Genomic DNA, 24,165 nt, shown 5'->3' on the forward strand with positions numbered 1-24,165 from the left:
GGCTGGTGAGACAGGAGGGGGACACCTGACAAGGTCTACAACTGCCTTCTGTGCGCGGTCCTTCAAGACAATGCGCCCCGCGCACCCTGCCAAGGCACAAAGCGATGAGGCCATCTAACCGACAAGAAGCGACCAGGATGGTATTTTCTCAAGGATCCCAGGTTACCAGAACCACTTCACACCCTGACACTCTCCTGAAGAATCTTCCACTGACCTCTGGCCAAGAGTCGGAAAACCCCAGCCTGCATCTCCTGGGTTGGAAGAACGGGACCTCGTGGAACGACGATGAGATGGTTAATGTCTCTAAACAAGGACAGATGATTCGCCTGTGCCAAGGGAGACAGCAAGAGGAAGGAGCAACCACAGATGGCCTCCAGCACACGGGCGGCCCTCGGGCGCACTGCGCTCTGGGAGCCAGACGCCGTCCGAGCTGTGCTCCGGCAGAGAACGGTGTTGTCCTGCCAACTGACGGTCACGCCTGGGCCTTCCGTGGTTCAGTGAGCATCTAACGAATTATAAAATCTAAAAGATCATCGGCTTGTAAACCTGAACAAATCTATAATGAAATGAAGGACCCAAAGGCATTTAATTATTGAACACATAAAAGGAAGTATATTTAAAAAAAAATTGGTCAAACTGTCCTGTTATCATTTTAAAGGAATTTACAGGGCTGTTATAGATTATTCTTTTGGAATAATTCAGTTTATAGCAAATGCCTAAACTGGTTTCTTCATTGCACAGTATATTCTCTTAAAATGGGTGCTTTAAAACAATTACATACATATTAAAAATCCTCATTTCTTTGCTTAATTAAAACGTTAATACTCTCAGACAACACAGATCTGAAATGGTGAAACCAGCAACTCCCCCTCCCACCTTACAACAAATTAAATTGAGACAAAATTACAAACACATTTCACTACATGATTATTATTAATAAAAATCAGTTTTCTTTTATAAAGTTGCCCGAAATGCAAGGGATGTGCATAGGTTTACAACTTAGTCATAATAGCATTTTATTCTTATTCCCCTGGGTGTGCCCCGTGAACGGAATGTACTTTGCTGTAGATTACAGATTGTTTTGTCCAACACAGACACACCGACAGCATAAACGCTCGCGACTGTCCACATGCATTAAGAGTCAAGACCCAACTTCAAATCTCTAAAAGGTTTACAGGGTGCTTCAAAGAGACAGTATCACATTATCTGGATGTTACATAAAGGACTTAAAAAAAAATACTAGTCTAAAAAAAAAAAGAAAAAAGGCCTTTAAAAATTTATGACTGTTTTGTAATCACTAGACTGATTATTTCAAATAAATAAAGGAAAGAAAGATATTCCAATCCATAAAATCAGACTCTAAAAAGAATGTAGTGTTCCACCCCCAGTCAAGGTAACAGAATCATTGTTTATTAAAATAGATTATAGAAAGCAGCATCTATTTTGTGCAGTTTTTAGGGGCCTTGGAAATAAAAAGCTATGATTTCCAAAAATATAACATTCCAAAGGATTGAATAATACATACATTTAAAGATACATTTTATTAAAGTTTAGGAGAACTGATTAAAAAAGATACTGTCTCTTTAAATTAGTGTGTAATTGTTTTTCTCCTCCTATCTATTCGGACATGACAATAATTATAAATGGGAGGTCACACTACAACTAGGTAGTCTCTAGGGACCATGACCTGCTGACACAAGGCCGATAACAAAGAGGCTTTTCCACGGATGAGGTGGCTCCGGGGTGGGCGTCAGATACTGGGGAGAGGCTTAATAGACCCAGGAGACCGGGACCCACTGCGGGGCTGTGCACACGAGCTCAACGGCTTCCTCCAGGTGTCTGATTGTTTCATCAATTTCATTGTTGATAATTGTGAGATCGAAGTAGTGTGCGTATGTTCTCTGCAGGATATCGGACTCCTTCTGCAGGCGCTGGAGAGACTCATCCTGCAGAGTGAGGGGATGGAGGGCGGGGTGGGGGGGGGGAGGAAGGGAGGAGCAAAGGAGACAGAAGTCAGCCGGATTCACTCTCTTCCCACATTTCGGCTCTTTCCAGGGGCAGACACGGTCAAGGCCAGACCTTGATGTGCTGCATCTGGCCACTGAGGCCAGGTCCGCTTCGTGACCGAGGTGACAACGGGCCCCAGGTTACCGAGGAACAGCCTGCAGCCCGCCGGCTCCCCCTGCAACAGGAGCTGCGTGCCGCCCCCCACCCCCAGGGCCAGAGAGACCAGGCCCTCGGGCACAGAGCGCCCGGCTCCCTGCAGCTCCGCCCTGCAGCTCCACCCGGAGCCCCGGTGCGTTTGCATCAAGAAGCCGCCGCCTCTGGCCAAATTAAGTTGTATTTTCCCCTTTTCTACTTCGAGATCCAAAGTGTTCCAGGAATTCAGTTACATCTAATGGGCCGCACTCAACAGCGGCGGATGCCAGAGGCAAAAGCTTTTTGGATGTTACAAATAATGGAAGAAATGAGGCCATTTCTCAGCGACCACGTCAGGCGGCCTAGGCCGGACGCAGGGCAGCGGGCAGGAGGACTGGGGGGGGGGGGACGCTGGCGAAGCAGCAGCTACTCAACTCTCGGGGGCCCTGCCTCCGGAAAGGGCCTTCCTCTGCTCGGCCGGCTTGCTGCGGATTTGGAGGGCGGCCCCGCGGGGCCCCTCGTTGGTCACACGAGTCTCACGTTAGTTCTTTCAAGCCTGGGATCCTTAAGGGCCACCCGAAAGTCGGCCTCTGGATCTTCGCGGGGCAGATACTGTTACACTGAACCTTCAGTGGACAAACTCAAACATGAGGCCAGAGAACTCAAAGTCAACCGCCCCCCTTCTCCCCCAGCACCAGGTGGGTGAGGGGTCGGGCCGGGTGTACAGGTCTAGAGCAATTCGTACCCGCTTATCTGATTCGCATCTCTCCCCCCAATTAGAGCGTCAGCTTGTCCTGTGTGCTCCGTCCTCGCTGTGCCCAGCACTGGGCGCTGCACCGTGTACACAGTAAGTGCTTACTAGGTGTTCCTTAAAAGAACAAGCACTTGGCTAATACGGGCCGGACAGGCTCTGAGGCGCGTTAAATCCATCATCCAGACGGAAGCTACGCTACTAGGACACGGAGGCGCGTGGTGCCCCAGGCGCGCCTTCGGAAAAACTAAAGGGTGCGGTGCCTTCGGGACCTGGGAGCCACGGTGAGGCCCGTCTCTGCGGCCCACCCGTTGTTTGGGAGAAACCCTTCCTGAGGAGCCCGTCTGTGGCTGCAGCTCCCTGGAGAGGGACCGAGAGTGAGGTCACCCGAGCCCACCGTGGCACCGTGCTGGGGGCGGACGGACAGCAGGGAGGCTGGGGGCTCCGTCTACTCTTTCGGGACGCTCTGGGAGGAGCGTCCTCGTGTTTTGTCGCCTTCTACCGGGATGTTAGGTGTGCTGGGACGTTGGCTGTTGGCGACTACCGCGCAGATGCGACCTCTGTTAATCGCCACCTTCGAAGGTCCTGTCACCACGCTTTCTGCTGGCGCCTAAGAAGCACAGTATTTTCACTGTGGCTTTACTTTGTGACAGACAACGCAAAAGCCCCATTTTGGGAGGCACTCGTTCGCCCGAGGCCAGGAGTGCGCCCTGCCGTCTGCGGAGGTGCGTTCCTGGCACGTCGCTGTCGGGCTAGGGGATCCACGGAGACACGGTCAGGCCTGCAGCAAGCGCTAGCACAGTTTACGATTCGCTGCGGGAGCCGGGCTGATGGAAATGCGCAAGGACATTTAGGGCTGACGGCCTCAGTTTTTAAAGGGAGCTCTCTTTCCAGGAACAGAAAGCTACCCTCTTAAGGCCCGTACGAGATGAAGCTCTATTTGTGGGGTTCCTCCTCGGCCACAGCCGGTCTGCTGGCTTGCCTCACGCACGCGCAGGGTTCAACTCCGGGAAACAAAATGCCTCTATTCTAACAGCAAGAGCTAGGCTTTATGGGAAGAGAGCGTCTACAGTCTAAATCTAGGAAAGAAAACGAGGCTGTATTTCATCACCTCCAAGCTGGTACTTACGGGCAATTTTCTGCACCATTTTGGCAGCTATGGAAAATTAGTAAAAGGGCAGGAGAATAGGCAAAAACAAAAACGAAGAAAGCAAAGATGATAATTCAAGAAAAATACATGGTACCCAAAGGAAAAGCGCTTAGCACGATACGGGGCTTCGGGCCTGCTGGTGTGCTACCGAAGGCGGGGAGGCAGAGCTCACAGGGGGTACGCCTTTTGCAAACGGAAGGACACAGAAGAACGACTGAAGAGATGAGTAACCTGGGCGTGTAAAGACTGACTTCCTCACACGTACACAAGGCGCGATTCCCAAGCCCTGATTGTAGTGTCACTAGCTTCGGTGGGTTTCGGCAGGTGATCGCCGAACAGAGCCAAGAGCCCTCTGCGGGCGCGTGGGCCCAGCCCAAGCCACGGATAACCGCGCAGGAGTCTCCTCTTAAGGGGGAGCCTAGGGCAGCTGGACACTGCTGCACTTACCAGACACACCGGAACGCCCTGAGCGTCCGCCCTGCCACGAAGGCCCTCGGAGTCATCCGGGTGCTACAGGGTGACGCCAACGCTGGGGGGGCACCATCTCTGGGCCGCTGAGCTGGCCCAAGAGGGGACAGAGCTCGTTTCTGGGTTGAGTCATCTCCGGGGACCTGCGTGGGTCCCCCTCCAGAGGCGCCCTCGGGACCCTTGGGCCAGGTCCTGGCTTCCTTAGAGCTCTCTCCCGGCAAAGCAGGCCTGGGGGTGGCGCCTTTCCTACGGGGTGCCCGTCAGGAGGCAGCGGGCCTGGCCAGCCACCGCCCCCCCTCTGTCGGCGGACTGGCGGAGACGGGGCTCTGGGCCGGAGCGCCCACGGCCGTGGCCCCGGACCACGGGCTGCGCGAGCCTTACCTCGTTGAGACCCGGAGTGATGGTGGGCGCAGCGATGAAAACGACAAAAGGCGCGAACTCGGCGGTTCTCAGGACCTTCAGCGCCTGCGGACGAAGCACACGGGAGACTCAGACCAAGGGCCAACGGGTGTGGCTGTCACACGAGTCTGCACGAAATCCCACAGCTGGACAGGCCTGGGGCTCAAATTTGGCAAGGCGGTCGCACGTTTACCAGCTGTCTCAGTAACTCCTCGGTCGCCTTTCCTTCCCAGGGATGGACAACAGCCACCAGCAAGTAACAGGCGACAAGCCGGACGTTTCTTCTGAATCTCCCGAATCAATCGGACTTTCTTTTCTTCAGAAAAGCCAACAGCGACTACACTGGTTCACGTTCATTTGAGCCTGGCTGTGAATGGTGGCCCGCCTCGGGAAGGGCGAGGAAATGCGCGCCGGGGTGCATGGGGCCAGCACACCCCGGCCACGGTCACTGCCAGGCTTTGATCCCACTCCCGATGCCTCCTGATGCACCCTGCCGAGAGTGCCCGGGGGCCGGGAGACCTGGTCCGGGGCTGGAGGCCGGAGCCCCTCTAGCAGCTCTGTGGCCCCAGGTAGCTGGGAGGCCCCCAGGAGGGGCCCTGCGTTCGACAGAGGGAGGGGGAGCTCTGAGGCAGGTTCGGTCACCTTCCCTGCATAATCACCTGGAGCAGCGCGAGCTCCCGGGCCACACAGACACATCGCCAAGCTGGCGCCACGCCCGAGGACTGGATTCTGGTACGGGGTTACTCGTCAGCTCTCCCCATGAGGACATGGACTCCCCTCCATAGAACAAAACCCCAGCATCCGCAGGCGCACGCTTCACGAGGGAGCGACGTGTCACTGATTTGTCTGCACCAAGGGGTAACACCTTGCTGTCCTTCACATGAGCACCTAACGTGTCTGTTATCTGCACAGTTTGCTTTCTAGGTGGCTTTTCCATCGTTTGCTTTGCCCTATTCCTCTTCCTCCCTCTTTTGCCTGGTTTACTGTGGTAGCAATTAGAATGATCGCTCTGCCTCTGTACTAAAGCTTGCTGCTAGAATGACCGATCTTTTGGCGAGGCAAATCCCCCTGTATTGCTGCTCTGCTCTAAACCCGTCCGCGGCTCCCTCTTGGCCTGCGGATTAAATGTCCACTCGTTAGCATAAGTGCCGGCTCCCTCCCTCCTGCGCTGGCCCGTGCTTACCTCATCAGCTCCTCTCTGCCCCTTCCCCTCTGCGGACTGGCCTTACTGAATGACTTCCAGTTCCAGAAAGGGCCACGCTCTCTCTGGTTTTCCAGCTTTTTTCTTACTACTCCCTCTGCCTGGACCCTCTGTCCCCCTCCTCCCTTTGGCTAGCCTGAGTGAGCCTTAGGCACTTGGCACCGGTGTTCTTTTGTCTCAGTCCTTTGTGAGCTCCGAGCCAGGTCCAGCGCCCCTCCCGGGTGTCCCCAGGGTACCTGCCGTGCCACACGTGCAAGCGCCCGGACGCTTGAGGCCAGGGGCTGGGTCTCGTTTGGTCGTCTCCCTCGTGCCCTACACGGCACCTCGCTAAACGCTCTTTATGCTGAAATGAAAATGTCGAAGCGGCACGTATGATTGGCAGAAAATGTTCGACCGGAGGGCACTGTGCTTGGTGGCTGAAGGGAGCCTCTGGCCCCTGAACATACGGGCTCAGGAGAGAGTGCCTGGATGACAAAGGTTCAGCGCAAGCTTCGCGTGCACTGGGATTAGCTTTCTGAATCTCAGACACAGGAGCTCCTTGGCGGGTTAAGGGAACCTGGCATGTCGTGTCACCTGTTCTTATCACAGGGCTTCAGGTGTGAACGTCACACCCCCCTCTGAGAAAGCTCTTCAAGACTGCCTATGCTCATTTTTGACAGAGGTAATTGGCAGTTTCTTTGCCAACCCTTTTGTGACTGAAGACTTTAGCAAGGAACGAACGTCATGGAAAAGTGCATCTACAGCTCACTTGAGCTTAACGGGCAATCTTCCTTTAGAAACCCTTTTGTCAATATTATTTTGGCCCCCCCCATCTTTTCTGTGCTCATTAATCAGGAGGCTGCAGGGTCAGTGGAGACAGAAGGTTTCCTCATCCACCCACAGCCAGCCTCTGGACAACTAGGCTGGGAAGATTTTCCAGCGCACGGTTCCTACCCTTGCTTCTGTCCCTGACTACCCGAGGGCCAGATGGGAAGGCCACACGGCCTCGATGCTGAATGGAACCCATGGGGGAAGTGGAGGATGACAGCCCAGGCGTGAAATGGTCTTCTCTCTGCTCAGTGTCCCCAGCCTGCCAGCCGCCCTATTCTTTGAATATCTTAAGTCCTAACCTGGTATTGCAGAGCAAAACCAGAAAACACGCTCCCCTTCTCTGCGCCGCACGCAGGCCCTTCGCCTTTATCCATCCAGAAGGTCATTCCGCACTTACTGCACACAGCGGTCACCGAAGACTGTGCTCGTCCCCCTGCCTCGTGTCCAAGAACCGGTTCTATTCCCTTAGCAGTTAATTCCAAGGGAAGAACTGGCGTACTTCGAGGAGAGGGGAATTACGTGATCCAGGACCCGCCCCCCCCTCTGTCCTGCTTGCCGGGAAGGTCAGCGCCAACCCGCATGCCCATCACAGGAGCCACGGGAGCCTTTTCAGGGCTTTGATTTTTGATTTCTAGCCTATGTTCTTTTCTTTTTTCTCTGTTTTCAAAAATGAAAAGACCCCTCAACTAAGGACTGAGATTTTCTTGTCTAGTAGCCCTCAGATCTTCGGCAGAGTCAACACACATTTCCTCCGTGGTTCTTGAAGGACTCTGTCCCCATACTCTGCTCCACTTATGGGTCTCCGGGGGGGCTTCTGTGCAGTCTCGGCTTGCCCGAGGCTCAGGGTCACCCCAGGGACAGCAACTGGAGTTGCTTCACAAGGATTCCCTTCCCTCAGGCTGTTAACGGGGGACTTCAAGAGGTCTCTAAACCCTCTTCCTTTCTGACTGAAGACGAGACACAAATTTTTCAGTATTTATAGGGAAGGATGGTTCTCTGAATCCTAGAGAGAAGGGGGACTCTAGAAAGATTGCTGAAAAGATGGATTCAAACAGCCAAAGCACCATTAGTTTAACATTTTAAGTCTTTAGTTCTCTTCTGCAGAGACAAACTGATTTCATCGCTCCTGAACGGCGCTGGTTACCACCCGTGAGGAACGAAAACAGGTTTGACCAAATACCTACAAGGCAGGTATCTCGAAGATGGGTCTGCTTTGCAAACTGAAACAGTACACAAAGGCGTGTCTGAGCCATGTGGTGCGGAACTGTCAGGGTTTAAGGAAGAGCACAGTGACCCCAGAGATCAGCTTGCACGAAACAACCCCCAGCTCAGAACCTGGCTCTTGTTTCAAAGTGTAGCTTCCAAGCAAGACTGCAGCTACCCCGACCACCCCTTGCGGCCGACCTTTCCCTCTGTGGGCAAGAGCAAAGCCACAAATATTCTGCTACTGTGAACTTTTAAAGCAGCAAATGGATAAACCAGAATAAAATTAAGATCTGAAATGGAAAACCACCACGGTAAACTCTGGCGACAGCCTGCGGCTATTCACAGATTACTTCCAGAGCCGCGGCTTTATTCCCATGAGAAAGAAGTTCTATAGTTCTTCCTTGGGTTTGACTGCCTTAGCGATTTTTCTAAAAGAAGATTTAAATCTTAAGACTACATACAAGGTGGACGAGCTTAAGAATTCCCAGGGTCACCTCTTCCAGGATGGAACAGTGAAAGGAGGCCGGGGCCGACTGTATGAAAGCCCAGACCAACGGTCCAAGTTCAGACCTCGCTCTCAGTTGGCTGTAAAACCTTGGTCGAGTCACAGTTACCTTACCCCTTGGTTCTTCGTCTACGAAAGTCAACACCTCTGTCTCAGGGTTCCGAAGAGTCGGGAAAGAGCACTGATGCTTGCAAAATACACAGTACGGTAGGAACACATCCTGTTCTCATTTTAAAAGAGGCTAGGTTACGAATTTGCTTCCAGCTTAATCTTCTTTATTGCAGCCCTCTAGGTTTAGAGTTGGGCCACAGCACCTTAACAGGTAGTATTAGACATGTGTTCAATGAGGCCTAACCGGTCTAAAATAAGCTAAGATAGCACGAAATAATAGACCCAAACTCAGTGAGCCAAACACCAGTGTTGGGTGGTCTCTCTACGGAGCACAGCTCGGCAGAGGCAGATGGGAGTGGGCTTGAGAATGCCACGTGGCACTTCTCCCCTTAGGGAGCTGCTGATGTACACTGAGGGATGAATTTCATCCTCACCAGCTGCCCATTTGTATTCTTACCTCCTGACATGACCCTTGCAATAGGGTAAGTATTCCATACAAGCTGGTTGAATCAAGCTGTCCGCGAGATATAGTTGGGGGGCGGGAATCAGACGGGCTGGGGTGGGAAAGGGCGAGGAGACGGAGTGCCCTGGAGCCGGGCCTCCCGCAGGCAGGGCGCCGGCCTTGCTCAGCCCGGGGAGAGAGGGGCTAAAGGCAGGGCAGCCTGAGGGCAAAGGCCAGCAGGTGTGGACCCCGTGGGAGTGGGACCGGGCTTGAGTCTAGACGGGGCCAGCGTGGTCGACCAGACCAACGGGAGGAGCAGGACCCGGGCGATCCCTGTTGCCACCCTTGGCGGTGGGGGGCCCTGAAGATCACAGGTCTGAGGGGTGGACATAGGAAAGCGGGAGAGAGGAATGCCGGGAGCTCAGCCAGCAGTCAGGAGAGCAGGGAAAGTGCCCAGCCTGGGGTGAGGGGTGCTCTGGTGCCCAGTGCCACTCGTCAAAGTGACCGCTGGGGCTGTCCTGATAAGGCCGTGCAGTGTGTCCTGCTTGGCAGTGCAGAGCGATGTGTGCCTGGGCAAGGGCGTGGGGAGAGCTGGGCGCCAGGAGGATAGTGGCGGCAGCAGGGAGGGCAGAAAGCCCTCAAAAGCGCACCTGGGTAATGCGGAGGGGCGGTGAGGGGCCCTGCAGCCAGCATACTGCTCGACACATTACTACCAGCAGAAAATGACGTTCAGGTGAAGACCAGTGTGGAACCCAAGGAGAGGATGGCGAAGACCACGCCCAGGATTGAGACTCTGCCTCTAGCCATCCTTGGCCAGAAGATTTTTCCAATCCCTAGTAAGGAGGGATTCGGAGTTGAACAAAAACCACACTAGGTGACACGTCATCTATTTACTTCTCTACAGGTCCACGTTAACTGCTAAGTAAACTGGATGGCATTCACTGCACTGTTGCTTTCCTCCCCCACCCCTTAACCAGCCAGATTCCAAGTTCAAGAACCCTAACAGGTGCCATGAGATGGAAACGGGGGGGGGGGGGCGCGCACTGGCCACGACGGTAGGATCTTGGAGCCTAGTGACTGAGCTGTCAGGCCTCAGGTCACACGGACCCGGCTGACCCAGCTTCTGTCCTCCCTTTGGGGAGGGCTAGGGGACCAAGTTTCATATGGTGGCCCTTGAACAGGGATTGGGGCAGCCAGGGAAGCCTGGCGAAATGGGCCTGCTTGAGGGGAGCTGGTCTGCCATCCGGGCAGGTGATTCTATCTGTAAGGGAGAGGGATGTGGGGCACAGACAGGTCTTAGAAATGGCAGGCCCAGGAGTCACAGCAGCACCTGCGAGCCTCTCCTGTAACTCGCCCCGGTGTCTACAACATCCTTCCTACTGGGCTTTAAGTCCCCCTTCTGCTCTGTTTGTCCTCGGAGATTAAAAAATAGCTTGTCGGCTTTTTTTTTTTAAAGTCCTCTCTATGCCCAACGTGGGGCTCGAACTCACGACACTGAGATCAAGAGTTGAATGCTCTGCTGACTGACGCTCCCCCCACCCCCAGTGCCCCAGCTCTTCAGCATTTTTGATTCAAGGCCTTTCTTACGTGTTTGAAGTGTGGCTTTCTCCTTTTTGAGTTGAATAATTCCCATTGCTTCGAGCTTAGGCCTTCCCTACAGATCATCCAGTCATTCCTGGGTCTGGCTCGGAGTCCTCTAAGCTCTCCATATCCCTCCCAGTTTCAGCCCGGGCCCAGGCACCATCCTCAGTAAAGGGACAGTGGAGGCCGAGAACCACCGTGGGTCTCCATCCCTGCTCCATCTGGCACGGCCTGGGCTCACTCAGGCTTGCCTTCCTCCAGCCGGTGCCGTGTTTCCGACCGGCCCCAGGCCCCGGGATCCGATCCCTGCTGCTGACTCACATGAGATGCCGGCAGAGGCTCTGATGGGCCGGTGTGAGCCGTACCGAGAGGGGAAAAGGGGGCTTTGTGATAACCGAGTGCCAGTCTCATCCTGAGGTCGAGTTACTGGCGGATTTCCGGTCGGCACGGACCGAGTCAGGGACTCTCACTGGGCTTCTGAGTATAAGGACTCTCGGAAGAGCACGCTGTTGCCGCCGAACTACCCGGCGTATGCGCCGAGCCCCGTGAGCAGTCCGTTCGCATTCGAGGCCGTTAGCCCGCGACGCCTGCCCTGCGGATACCGCCCTGCCGTCCTGAGGGCAGATTGGAGTTCAGAACCCAGGCTGAGCAGGCCGGCCGACGGGGCGGCGAGCGGTCGCGCGTTACCTGAGGCTCCACGTCCAGGATTGCAATCAGCCCCTGCTCGTGGATCTTCCGGATGGTCTCCAGTTTCGTCCCGTACATCGCGTCCTCGTGGCTGCCGTACTCCAGGTACTCGTTATTAGAGATGTCTTGCATCATTTGGTCATGAGATACAAAGTAGTAATTCTTTCCATTTTCTTCATCTTTCTTTGGAGGCCTGGTTGTATCTGCAAAGAAAGTCACGTATCCTGAAAGGCTCAAAAGGTGGAGCTCATGAGCTGACTCTCCCGAAGGACCTACCCAAGCCCCATCTCTTCTTATAAGCGGAGGCTTCTTTGGTATGTGTCTCGTGCCCTGTTCCCACCCCCAGTAGCTTTGTAGAACTAAATTCTCGACACTATATTTATCTGTGTGACATCAGACCACGGTAGCTGGTTAGTTGTTTAGTTTGGTGAATCTTCTGGTGTTTAGATGAGATTTAGTTCATCTCCTTCGTGGGTCACCACGGGAGAAAGACACTGAATGACCCAAGATGAACAGAACTTACTGTACGCCTTAACGCAGTTAGGTCTTAAGCAGAAGGAAAAAAGTATTAAGAAAAAAATGGAAAACCACATATGGTTAAACAAAGTAAAATTAAATAAAATGAAAATGTCAGTTCCTCAGTCTCACTAGCCACATTTCAAGGGTTCGGTGTGGTTACTGGCTGCTGTAGTGGACAGTGCAGTGAAAACTCCCACTATCAGAGAAAGTTCTCTAAGTTCTATTGGATAGTGTTGGTCTACGGCAGCTTCCTAAAGGAGATTGTTAGAATACAGCAAAAGGTGTACTACATTGAGAACACAATGACCTTGGCCAGATGTGGCCACAGTAGTTAGTTAAGACCTACACCATGAATTGGCAAACTAAGTCTGCGAGCCAAATAGGGCCTGTTTTCTTAAATAAAGTTTTATTGGAAAACAGCCATGCCTGTTTACATGCCGTCTATGGCTGCTTTCATGCGACACTGACAGACTGTGACAGAGACCAGATGGCCGTCCAAGCCTCAAATATTTACTATATAGTGCTTTACAGAAAAGGTTTGCTGACCCCTGACCTAAGGGTATTACCCTAAAATATCGGCAAGTAAGTCTTAGTTCTGGGGGATACTGACAGGACCAGTGTTTGCAAACCACTGTTGAGAAAATGGTTTTCTAGACAAGCCAGGAACACTGGTTTAAATCTTCCTTACTCCCACCTCTGTTTCCTTCTCTCTCCTCTCCTCTTTTTTCTTTCCTTTCTTCCTCCCTCTCCTTCCCCCTCCCTTTCTTTCGACTAACTTCCTTGAGCAAGGACAAATTACTGCTCCTCTTCGCTGTGTGCATGGATCCAAACCCATGGGGACCTCCCCCGCCCTCCTGCCCCAGCTAGACCGTTAGAACTTACAGGTGCTCACGGGCACCCACATGTGCCGGTTTTAAAGAACTCTTTCTCCAGGCACACGAGAAGCTGAAGTGGTATCATGCATTGACGCTGTACTATCCTTAGTCATCTCGGTAGGTAAACATATGCTCTATACACATCCGGGGTCCAGTATCTGAGAGAGGGACTTCATGACCGAGGTTGGCAATGGTATGCTTCAAAACCAAGCTAGCTAATTGGCCATTTAATAACAGGGAGGTTCAATTGTCATGTGATCAAGAAGAAACTAAATGTTAGGTAAGCATGCTGTACTCAAGATCTAGACATAAGAAGTAAAAGAACAGTTGAAAGTGTTTTCCTAAGAAAATCTCAGAGGGACCAACTGAAATGGTATCTGATGAATTTCCTTTTTTTGTGTAAATCAGACAGGGCCCTGGAGGGAGCATGTCGTCTTATGAAGCCTCACAGCTCTCTGGGGAATAGAGAAACCCACAAGTGGTGTTGACGCGGATTCTGGAAGGCACTGGATAAGTAATAGCTGGAAGGCTGATCTCAGACTCTCTGTACATTTCTGGACTTTCTTCATCTTATAGTTGAGGAAACAGAGGGCAAGAAGTTAAGGGTAAGACAGAGAAAATAAGGGAATAAAAATGTTACAGATTTAAAATTCTTTATAATAAACTGATAACACACTGGGTTTTCAAAGGGATGAAAGTCAATTAACTTGGGAACATTTAAGGAGAACATTGTTCTATCCAAGAAAACTATCCCATCATTCAGATCCATTCTTCTGAAAAATAATTCACCTGAGTCATGTTTATGCCATTCTGCTGGGAAAATCAGGTTACAAACAGGATGGATGAGCCCAATTTTGTTAAAAAAAACAAAAAACAAAAAAAACAACCCAACAAATCACATACAACCTACATTTGCATTGAGAGAAGCCTGGGGGAGTCTACAACAGAATGTTTTATAGGGCCATTACTGGGGGGGGTAGGGTTGGGATTATTGTTAACTCAGTTTCTGCTTTGACTTTGGATCTTCCAAATTTCCCATAATGAGCAATTACTTAAGTGATGGAAAACAGTATGTCAATGACAATATTAAAAAAGTACCAGAAAAAATACACTTAAAAGAGAGGGAGACATTGCTTACGTGGAATAGGGTATGCAAACCGGTCTGGGTGCTTTGTGATGAGGGTGTTTTTTATGTGTCTTCTCCCAACACCATGCGCACCTGTGTTGTTTTTTAAAAAGAAGGTGAAATTGACAATTGTTAATAAGACTTGCAGAATGTTTTGAAGATGAGACCAAGAAAGCCACTCCACTTGTACAATCAAACTTACCTAATAAGACTAGTGTTTTCCTTTTGAATGCTGGCAGTTTTACTACTTCTTCATATGTAACAAGATCTAATTGATCAAACACTAAAATGCAAAGAGTTAGAAGAGAGGTAAATTTATAGAAGGAGTTTTTCATGTACGTCAATCATAATTTTACTGGCAGAACTAAAGTTATAGTAAAACCATGTCTTCAAAAAATAGGAGTCCAACTTATGTCCGTACCTTACGTGTAATTTTAGTCCTATAACCTTTTGGGAGAAAATTTCATTTTTAAGCCCATGAAAATGCACTTTAGAAACAGGGGCATCCAAAGATTATTTTGAGCACATGCATAAAAGTCCAAATTCTAAAAGATACTGCATATCTTGTCATGCGGTATCCAACAAGTCATACGAAGTCATTCAAAACCACATGCTGTTCATATTTTTGCAATTCTAAGAAATCAGCAATACTAAAAAGAAAAAATCTGCAGACAGTGACCCACATGAATATAGCATGAATGTAACTAAAGTTAACTAAGAAAGAGGCCACTAGATTATCTCTAGGGATGGATGAGAGATGCATGGACAGCTGGTCTTTAACTTCATGGTTCTTTCTTTCAACAGAGTTGCTGAAGGTAGCATGCTAGATTCTTTCAAAGTCAAGTTCTGTAACAGTGATTTCACAAGCTTTTGAAATGAGCATCCCGCAAGTTTTACTGTAACCCAGCTATCCATTTGATGGAAAGTCCTGGGTATCTTAAGTAGGGGAACATGCTTCCCCAGGCCCCGAACTTTGTCAGCCCGTGTGCGGTAAGTCAGGATGGACAGAACGGAAAGAAGCATGAAGCAGAGTCTGAGCTCGGAAACCTTTGCAAAAGGGGAGTTCTCTGATCATTACAGACTGAGAAGAAATGCTTTCAAAAATAGTTTTTGGAAACCTGCCTCTTAACAAAACCGTTACAAAAAACCTTCCCGAGAGGATGACCATTCCTGTTGAAGTTCAAGGTAGTCCATGTGAAAATTCTCACAAGAAGGCTAAAATCACAAGTCAATGTTTCCTGTAATAGTTTTCCACGTGGTAATACCCCAATGTTGCCAGGCACACACTGAAATATCTTTTTTAAAGAAGACTCAATAAAGCTCTAGATTTCAGCGGTGTTGAAATAAATTCGGTATGATTGATTCCACGGTGCCATAAGGGGTTCTGGGATGCTTCAGTCAATCGCTGAGAGAAGCTTCTCCTCCCAGAAACAAAACGGCCAAATGTTTTTTGGCTCTCAGCTCAGTCCTTAACATTTGTGATCCTCCCAGTAGCAAAGAACCTTAAAATGCAAAATAGGATACTCTCGAGTGCAACAGATCAGAAACAAATGAACAAAAGTATCATTCCCAGACTATGAAAAAAAAAGAAATACAATGTGTTAAAGTAAGGGTTAGTGCATGTTAATGGGTATCCGTGCCTTTGTTTCCTTTTGATAGCTTGATTCCAGAAAGGTTGACTCAGTGTCTTTAGTTCTCTAGCAACAGCTAAAAACTAAGGAATGCTTTCTGTGTTTAGAATGGTAGACTCCCCAAATCAAAACGAACACGAGGTTCTGTGCGTGCTCGAGGTGGCTGGTCATGCTGAAGTGATTACAGAGTGTCAGAGTTGCAGAAAGAAAAGCAGGAGTGCTTACGGCATCGCTTTTTATACCCACTGCCCTCTGAGCGAGGTTTCCGTCGAGAAAAAGGATGCTTATGAAAGAGGTGCATCGACCAGCGGATCTATTCTAATATAGAAAAATAATCAAGCATCTCACAAAAGAGCAAGATGACGATGGCACAAGCTTTCGGAATGGCATCCTACCCACTTACGACTGGTCGGTTTTTTTTAAAAACACACATTAAGAATGAGTTAGATATCAACAGTCGACACCACAGACAAATGAACAGGTATGTTACACATTGATATCTTAACCATAAATGAGTAGCATGAAGAGGTTACTCTGGTCTAAATGAAATCAGCACATGGTCATAGGATCGAGAAACAATAAAACAGAATATTTAAAAATAAGACATACAAGGAATAGAAGGAGAACACTTAAAGGCTGAACTTTTAAAAGTTTTGTGTTGTTTGCGGATTTTTTTTTTTTAGAGGACTGAATGAAAGGAAACCATCAAAAACAAAGAGGCATAGTCACTCAACAGGTTACTTACATGCACAGAGGCCATTGGGAGTAAGACAGCATGAAAAATGTACAGGGGTCATTGAAATATGGCTTTTAATATATTAGTAAAATAAAAGTATAATATGCACAAAAGAAACTTTACCATGCAATATTCTAAACACGAGGCAAATAAATCACATTAAGAAACAAACTCATTTTAATAAAAATCCAACAATATCCTTATATAAAAGCCAGTGGGTTTTGATTTACTAGCAATATGCATGGAAATCTGGTCTGGGAATAGTTACGAGACACCTTCCTCAGGGAGTGTAGGTGTGGAAGCCTTTTGCTTTTCAGTTTGTACCTTTCTGTATTGTTTGCAATTTCAAATCAAAGGTGTCTATTACTTTTATTAAAAAAAAAAAAAGCCAACAGGGCAGTGAGATGATGGACCACTCTTTGTTGTCTTAAGAGTTCTCTGTATTGAAGAGAAAAAAGTAATAGTTTTTTAAAAACCAACTACTAATTTGTGGTATTAAGCATCATTTAAGCACGCCTATGAATGGTACTGTGGACACCTTCTGGGTTCATGTGTACGTATGTAAATGGACTATCTCGGGCTATTGAAATACCACCGCTCAGGGCTCTAACAAATAGTTAAAAAAAAAATGAGTTAATGAAGACTGTTTCTTCCCCTCAAGTTTATGTTAGTAACTTGATCTTGAAACTGATTTTGGAAGTCCTAGGGCTGAGGAATCTCAATGCCTCAAGAGTATAGTTCCAGCAGCCTGACAATGCTTTTTGCATCAGATTTATGTGGCTAAACATCTCCTACGCGTTGCAGAAAATGTATTTGCTGTAACCACTACACACACCATAATCAAATCTATTCCCAAGGCTTCAGAAATACTGTCTGGCATAGTTTGCTCATATTATCCTGATTTCCTGGTAAGCTACTCAATATTCATGACACTTTTATGTGTTTAGGTAAGTATTTTCTAGTTGAGTCTTTTCCATAAATAAGCCTTTAGCGTCGATTCCTTGCCTCATTTGGAACTCTAAGTATATTTAAATACTGTAAAAACCTCCCATCAGAAAAGGCCTCATGCACTGGTAACTCGGGTCCGGGCAGCGGCTGGACAGCGAATGTGTTTGGGTGCGTGGACTGGGTGCAAGAATGCAGCGGAAGGACGCTGGGTCCTGGGGAACAAGTGTCCAGCCGGAAGGGACACTGACAACCCAGCGGCGCTACGGTAGAAAGGGGGCCTAGTGTCGCCACATTTCTCTTTTCTTTCAAGGCAAGGCAGAAACCCAGATTTTTATGTTAAATGTCCGATTTTCAAAAGTGATATCTGGTTACAATTCTTTCATATACCATGTATGGGGAAAGCAAAACTAATTTATCGGTCACATCCAGCTAACAGACTGCCATTTTATGATGTGAGATGTAGGTGACACAGTTTGAACAGAATCCTGCTTTAGCTAGATATGTGGAATGTCCTGGTGACAGAAATGGGAACAATTCTAGTATCATCGTTCCCATCAGTTCTAGACATTGATGAAGTTCCCATCTTTCAGTTTTACTACAAACATAAACAACTTCAGAATTTGATGAGAAGGTTTGGATCTTGCCATCAATATATGCTGAATTCTCAAAGATCTGAAGCAGGAAATGAGACATACGGCCCTTATTTGGATTCACTGAGGACTATGAGAAGATTCCCGCCCTCCCACCTGCTATATTTGACAATCAACTTCTGAAAAAGCCAGAAAAATCCTTCAGAAACACAGTTTGATTTATGGCCCATGAGCCCATTTGGCTAGTTCTTGGCATTAAAGAATACGATGTTTGGAAGTTCTCAAAGCATCCGCCATACTGACGGAGTTTGGTAGTTTTGTTTCTTTCACATCAGTTCCTTATATAGGCCACGCCACATATTCGGATGGCCTTTCATCACGGCTCAAAGCAGAACAGCTGATAAAATACCCGACTTCCCTTTCCTGACAATTTCGTCTCTTGTCAAGTAAAGGTGACCACTAAGTAAATGGTCCCTCCGGACTTTGCCGTGAACAAAATGGAAGGGTTGGTCGGTGAAGGGGAAGGAGCCCGAAGACACGGTGACAGGCCTTGCCAGGCAGCATGCTTCAGAAAGTCCAAGAAAAAAGCTGGACATCTTCCCCTGAGCAGAAACACCAATAGGAGAGCTCATGAGGCTTGATTTGGGGTGGGGGGTGGGCAAGGGATCCCAGCAGGGACATTCGGACTAGACCATCACAAATACGCCTAGACACAAGGTCTACAAGGAAACTGGAGTGGCTCCACAAGGGCCTTATAAGACATTGAGACTTTGCATCAACAGGTGTGAAAGGAGGGTCCCACATGCAGGGACGAATACTAACAGAAGGGACCGTAAGCATGATGGGGAAGGCTCAGAGGCCCAGAAGACCATTGCTTAGGAAAATGCTGAAGATAACAAAACAGTGGTGGTGGTGGGGCTCCCCCCGCCACGTTATAAATTTACAAGAATTTAAGGTGGGTTCGTGGTTTTGCATAGGGGGCGGAATGTGCAAAGATGATAGAGAAAAAAGCAATTCTATTCCACCCCTATGAGCCTCCTGCCTTTTCTCATCAAGGGCGATACACTTTGAACTGGATAGGCAGCGTCTGCCAGAACTCAAGCCTGAGATGAGGGGCAGTAAATGAGTGCCTGGCTTCATTAAATGCTACCATTTGTCAGGCCCGGTGAGGAAAGAAGCTGAGATGCCCTGAGTTTAACAATTAGAGAGGATATGCTTCACTGACTAACCCAATTCCCTCATTTCGAGGCCCACAGGAGCCAAGGGATTTGCCCAGGCCGCGCGGCCACTCAACGGTGCTAATTCCAGACCCTGCTGCACTCCGGATGCCCGTTAAGCTTACAAGTGCGTTTGCAGGACCACCGAGCACCGCCTGTGATGGAGTTGGGCAGGGCCAGTGGAAGATCGGCCATGGCCGTGATGGAAGAATGGAAAAAGTGAACTGTGGAAAACATCGGCCACCAGATTGTATGACAAAATTCTTGAGTGAACGAGTCAACAGTTTGTCAGAATGGAGAGATTCTAGTTTTCCAATCCACTGGCTTATTTTCCCTCACAGCTGAATTAAAGAATATTGGCATGTTGAATACTTATGTCTACATGCCCTCCATTAGAGAATAAAGCTAGTGATGGATTAACAACCTTAATCAGCCATCAAGTTTCTTTTCTTTCTAGGTTCAAATTATAATGCCAGCTATATCTAGACATCATTTACAATTATAAAAAATAAGGTTTTATATATGTATGTATGTACATACATATATAAAATGTCAACACATCTTGTGAGCCTGTTAGCAGCTGATGGAAATGAAGATGACTTGGCAGTAACCGCTGACATCTTGTGTTAAACGACATTCTGCTGGCAGTACAGTGGATGGTTTCAAGAAGCAGTACTCCTTGAGCATTTACAATTAACAGTCGCTAAACTATGTTTAATCTGCTTTAAATATTTTTTCCCTTTATAAAACGAAAAAAAGCCATTATCAGACTAGTGCTCTGTAGTGGTAAAGAATCAGAAAGGATATGTTTTATTGGAATTAAAAATGGGGTAGAGTGTGGCCAACACGAAGGGAATGACTCATTTAACTGAACCATTTGAAATGAACCCCTGTGGCCACCCCATTCACTCCAGGGGATGCAGTATTTCAAAATGTGTACTTTTACTTGCCAATTAAGAAATGAGCAATTCAGAGTTTGTAAATAATTTTCCCTGGTGGATGCTAGTGACATGTTATAACATTCCACAGACAGAAGTGCATTTCATATTTGTCAGAAACATTATACTGTCAAACTGGGTACGCATGACTGTATTCATTTGATTTTTTTTTTTTTTGGCCACATGTTTGATCTTTTGGAGTTATTTCTGAAACCTTGGGAACTAATCTAATGCCAGTATCAGGGCTTGCCATTACTCAGAACAAGTCCCTTATAAAAAAGGAGTCCTACTGAGAAGTTAGTGAAAATAAGTAAACCCCACTCTGTATATCAGCATGCATTTCCTTTAGCTTAACTTACATCCCGTGAGTCTTCTGGGAATTCTACGGCAAGGACGGATCATGCTTTTTTTGGCATTCATTTCAGTTTTTAGCGAACGAGTATTTTGACTTACATTGAACGCAAGTTTTCATATAGACCAACAGCGTGAAAGGAAGGCCAAGATCATGCTCTTGGTATTTTAGGCGCAAGGAAATAACTGGGTGGGCGGCGGGGGTGGGGAGATGACTTGTCACAGGAACCGACCAAATGCCCGTTAGTATCCAACAGCATCGGTACTCTCTCGACCCGCTCACCGGACCCTTTGTGGCACAGCTCTGTCAAGAGCGCCCCCTGCCCTTAGCAATGTGCCCCAGGGCTGTGTCCGAGGGCCCGAGAGGAGCCAGGAGGGAGGATATTTGCTCAAGACCAATCTCAGCAAGGAGGCAAGGACCCCGGTGACTCCGCAAACTCTCACCGTCATTTCTCAGGGGAGGACTGAATGTCCTGGGTCCTTTTAGTTCCAGGGAAGACTATTTGCAAATAGCATTTTCTTCCTAGGAAGTAGAGCTCTATCAAACAGCTGGCAAATGACCATCATGATTGCGCGCAGGGGCTTTTAAAGTTTGGCAGGCGGACGAAGACCTCAGCGGGTGGGATTTTGGGCTGGAGGACTTGGAAGACCGAACTGAAATGCGAGCTCTACCTCCGTCTTTGCCGTGTTCACTCGGCCTCAGGCACACTTGTACGTTTCCCTACCTGCATTGTGCTTTGCCAAGTATTTATCTTTGTACTGCTTCTTTTTCTTGCCAAACCAAGTACAGCTGGCCTGCTGCTCCTGTTTGGTTTTCTCCATGGCGATGCAAGCGACTCGCCTAGCAGAGAGAGAGAGAGAGAGAGAGAGTCTCCTGTAAACTTGTCCACTGACAAAAATCATTCCTTTGAAGACTTGCTACAAACCCGCATGAACATACTCCTCACAGACTTTTCAAGATAAAGCTTGCTCTTTGGTTTTCACAACAATTTCCCGGAGATGTTTTAAAAACACAGGCTTACAATAAAATGACATCACATTCCCGCGGCACCTCCTAACTGAGAATGCAGCCCAGCAACCTAAACAGATGGGCAGAGCGTGGGATTCTGAGTTCAGACAGCTCCGGGGGACTCCCGGCTCTGTCACTCGTTACCTTGTGTCAACTTAGTGTTAGGTGCTTTCCTAGCAAATGTTCACGTATTAACTCATTTAACCTTTCTAACAACACATGAAATCGCGTCACCACTTTACAGATGAGGGGATCAAAGGACTGAGAGGTTCAGTAATTTGCCCCAAATCACACAGTTTATGTGGGAGGGAGTGTGAGGACAGTCTGGCACCAGAGCCCACGCGCTTGGCCAGGACATTCTACTGGCAAGTTGCTTAGCCTCTTGCATGGCTGTTGTAAAGGATTAGAACCAAACAATGGACATAATGCCCCCAGCACAGTCGCAGGCACAGTAGATGCTTAATAGATGGTACTAGTACTACATGGCAATTCTAGTCTAAGAAAAAAAAACCACTAATTAAATCCAGTTAGAATTACAATCAGAACATTTTAATTTTCTCCTATGTGATTACAGTATTCAGCACAAATGTTATTAAAAAGTTACCCCCCCTTAGGTTTAATCTAAGCAAATATTTGCCTTTCAGGATATTGCCACAGGTGGTTTTGCTTGATGATTTTGCTTGTGGGCCAACCAGGGGTCCCCGAGTGAGACATACATAAGGAGAATCCAAAATCACCATCAGAATGACAAGTGATTTTCCAATGGGGTTTTACTGATTTACGCTCGGTAGTACCAGTCTTTAATCTTAGCCACCACAGTGGACAAGTCATGGAATCAGGCTGTGCTGTGAGTTTGCATTTCGTGGATTATTAATGAGATCGAGCACCTTTTCGTAGGTTTATTGGTTATTGGATTTCCTCTTCTGTAAAGTGTCTAAGTTTTTGGCCATTTTCCTTTCCAGTTGTCTTTTTCTCATTGATCTGCAGGGATTCTCTATGTGGTCTGGATATTACACCTCTCTGAGTTATATGTGTGGCAAATACCTTCTTCCATTTTGTGGTTTGCCTGTTTACTCTTCCTGTAGTATCTTTTGATGAACATAACTCAGCTTAAGTCAAATTTAGCCATCTTTTCCTTTATGGAAAGTATTTTTGATATGTTAAGAAATCCTTCCTTGTTCCTGAAGATATTCTTCAGTATTACTTTGTCAGGGATTTATAGTTTGTCTTTCATATTTTGGCCTTTAATACACTGGAACTAATTTCTGTATATGATGTGAAACTGGGGCCCGATTTCTTTCTTGTCTGTTTCCCCTAATGGAAACTGAATTGTTCCAGCATGACTTGTGGAAAAAACTATCCATTCCTCACTGGTGACTATTTATGTATGGGAGTGTTTCAGGATTCTCTTCAGTTGGTCTAGTTGAATATCTCTATGCCCATATCTTATTATCTTAACGACTACAGCTTTATAGTAAGTATTGGTATCCGGTGGAACAAGGCCTCCCTCCTTATTCTTCTAGAAGAACATCCTGGCTATTCCTGATTCTGTGCATTTCCATGAAAACTTTAAAATTAGCTTGTCAATTTCAAAAACCAATTAAGACTGCATGGAATCTATGAATCAATCTGGGAGTTATAGACATCTTTACAACATTGAGTCTTCCAGTCCATGAATATAGTATATCTCCATTTGTTTAAGTATTCTTTAATGTCTCAATAAATGTTATCATTTTTCCTGTGTCCTGAACATCTTTGTTAGATTTGCTCCTAGCTTGTTGATTAAAAAAAAAAGAGGTTATTTTTATATTTTCAAACATATATAAGAGAGTAATGAACCCCAAATACCTACAACCCAGCTTTAACATTTATTAACTCTTGGCTTGTTCTAGTTACAACCTATCTACCCTAGATTATTCTGAAACAAATCCAAGTTTGTATCATTCCCTTCTTAAATATTCTTAAATTCCTTTTAAATCTATTGTTTCCCCCTCTCCTTTTCCTTCTTGCAATTTATTTGTTGCAAAAGCTGGCTGTCCAATAGTTTACAAGTCTGGATTTTTCTTTTTCTTTTTAAAGATTTTATTTATTTATTCGATAGAGATAGAGACAGCCAGCGAGAGAGGGAACACAAGCGGGGGAGTGGGAGAGGGAGAAGCAGGCTCCCAGCGGAGGAGCCTGATGTGGGGCTCGATCCCAGAACGCCGGGATCACGCCCTGAGCCGAAGGCAGACGCCCAACCGCTGTGCCACCCAGGCGCCCCCAAGTCTGGATTTTTCTGATTTCATTCCTGTGGTGTCTTCAGTAAGTCCCTGTCTTTTGCATTTCCTCCAAATAGGTAGTTAGATTTAGAGGTCTGATCAAATATAGTTTTCATTTTTTTTTGCAAGAATACTTTATAGTATTAAGGTGATGCAGGTGGTGTTATGTATGGTATGTAAGAAATTCTTATTTTCTCAGGGCACCTGGGTTGCTTGGTCAGTTGTGTGTCCGACTTGTGATTTTGGCTCAGGTCATGATCTCGGGGTCCTGGGATGGAGCCCCACGTTGGGCTCGCTGCTCAGTGGGGAGTCTGCTTCTCCCTCTCCCACTGCTTGTGCACGTGTGCTCTCTCTTAAATGAATAAATAAATCTTATTTTTAAATATTCTTTTTTTGCTGGTAAATAGAAATTGACTTTTAAATATTGATTTGATATCAACCATCTTGCTGACCTCTCATATTAATTCTAATGGTTTATCTATAGACTCCTTTGAACTTTTTTTTTTTAAAAAAG

The 24,165-nt window shown here is 47.5% G+C and overlaps 1 protein-coding gene across 9 annotated transcripts in view; it reads right to left on the reverse strand.

Moving 5' to 3' along the window:
* Positions 1-589: 589 nt before the first annotated feature.
* CASK (calcium/calmodulin dependent serine protein kinase) overlaps positions 590-24,165 on the reverse strand; it is a 344,451-nt gene continuing 320,875 nt past the window's right edge. For all 9 annotated transcript variants that reach the window (XM_026513322.4, XM_044389369.3, XM_026513329.4 and 6 more), the window contains 6 exons: positions 21,107-21,222; positions 14,173-14,253; positions 13,983-14,063; positions 11,451-11,653; positions 4,890-4,973; positions 590-1,946 (listed from right to left, as the gene is read on the reverse strand). In XM_026513322.4, coding sequence (XP_026369107.1) covers positions 1,770-1,946; positions 4,890-4,973; positions 11,451-11,653; positions 13,983-14,063; positions 14,173-14,253; positions 21,107-21,222 — 742 coding nt within the window. In that variant the 3' untranslated portion in view covers positions 590-1,769. The remainder of the gene's footprint in view (positions 1,947-4,889; positions 4,974-11,450; positions 11,654-13,982; positions 14,064-14,172; positions 14,254-21,106; positions 21,223-24,165) is intronic.

The sequence above is a fragment of the Ursus arctos genome, chromosome X, assembly GCF_023065955.2.
Source record: "Ursus arctos isolate Adak ecotype North America chromosome X, UrsArc2.0, whole genome shotgun sequence".
In the NCBI taxonomy this organism is placed as follows: domain Eukaryota; kingdom Metazoa; phylum Chordata; class Mammalia; order Carnivora; family Ursidae; genus Ursus; species Ursus arctos.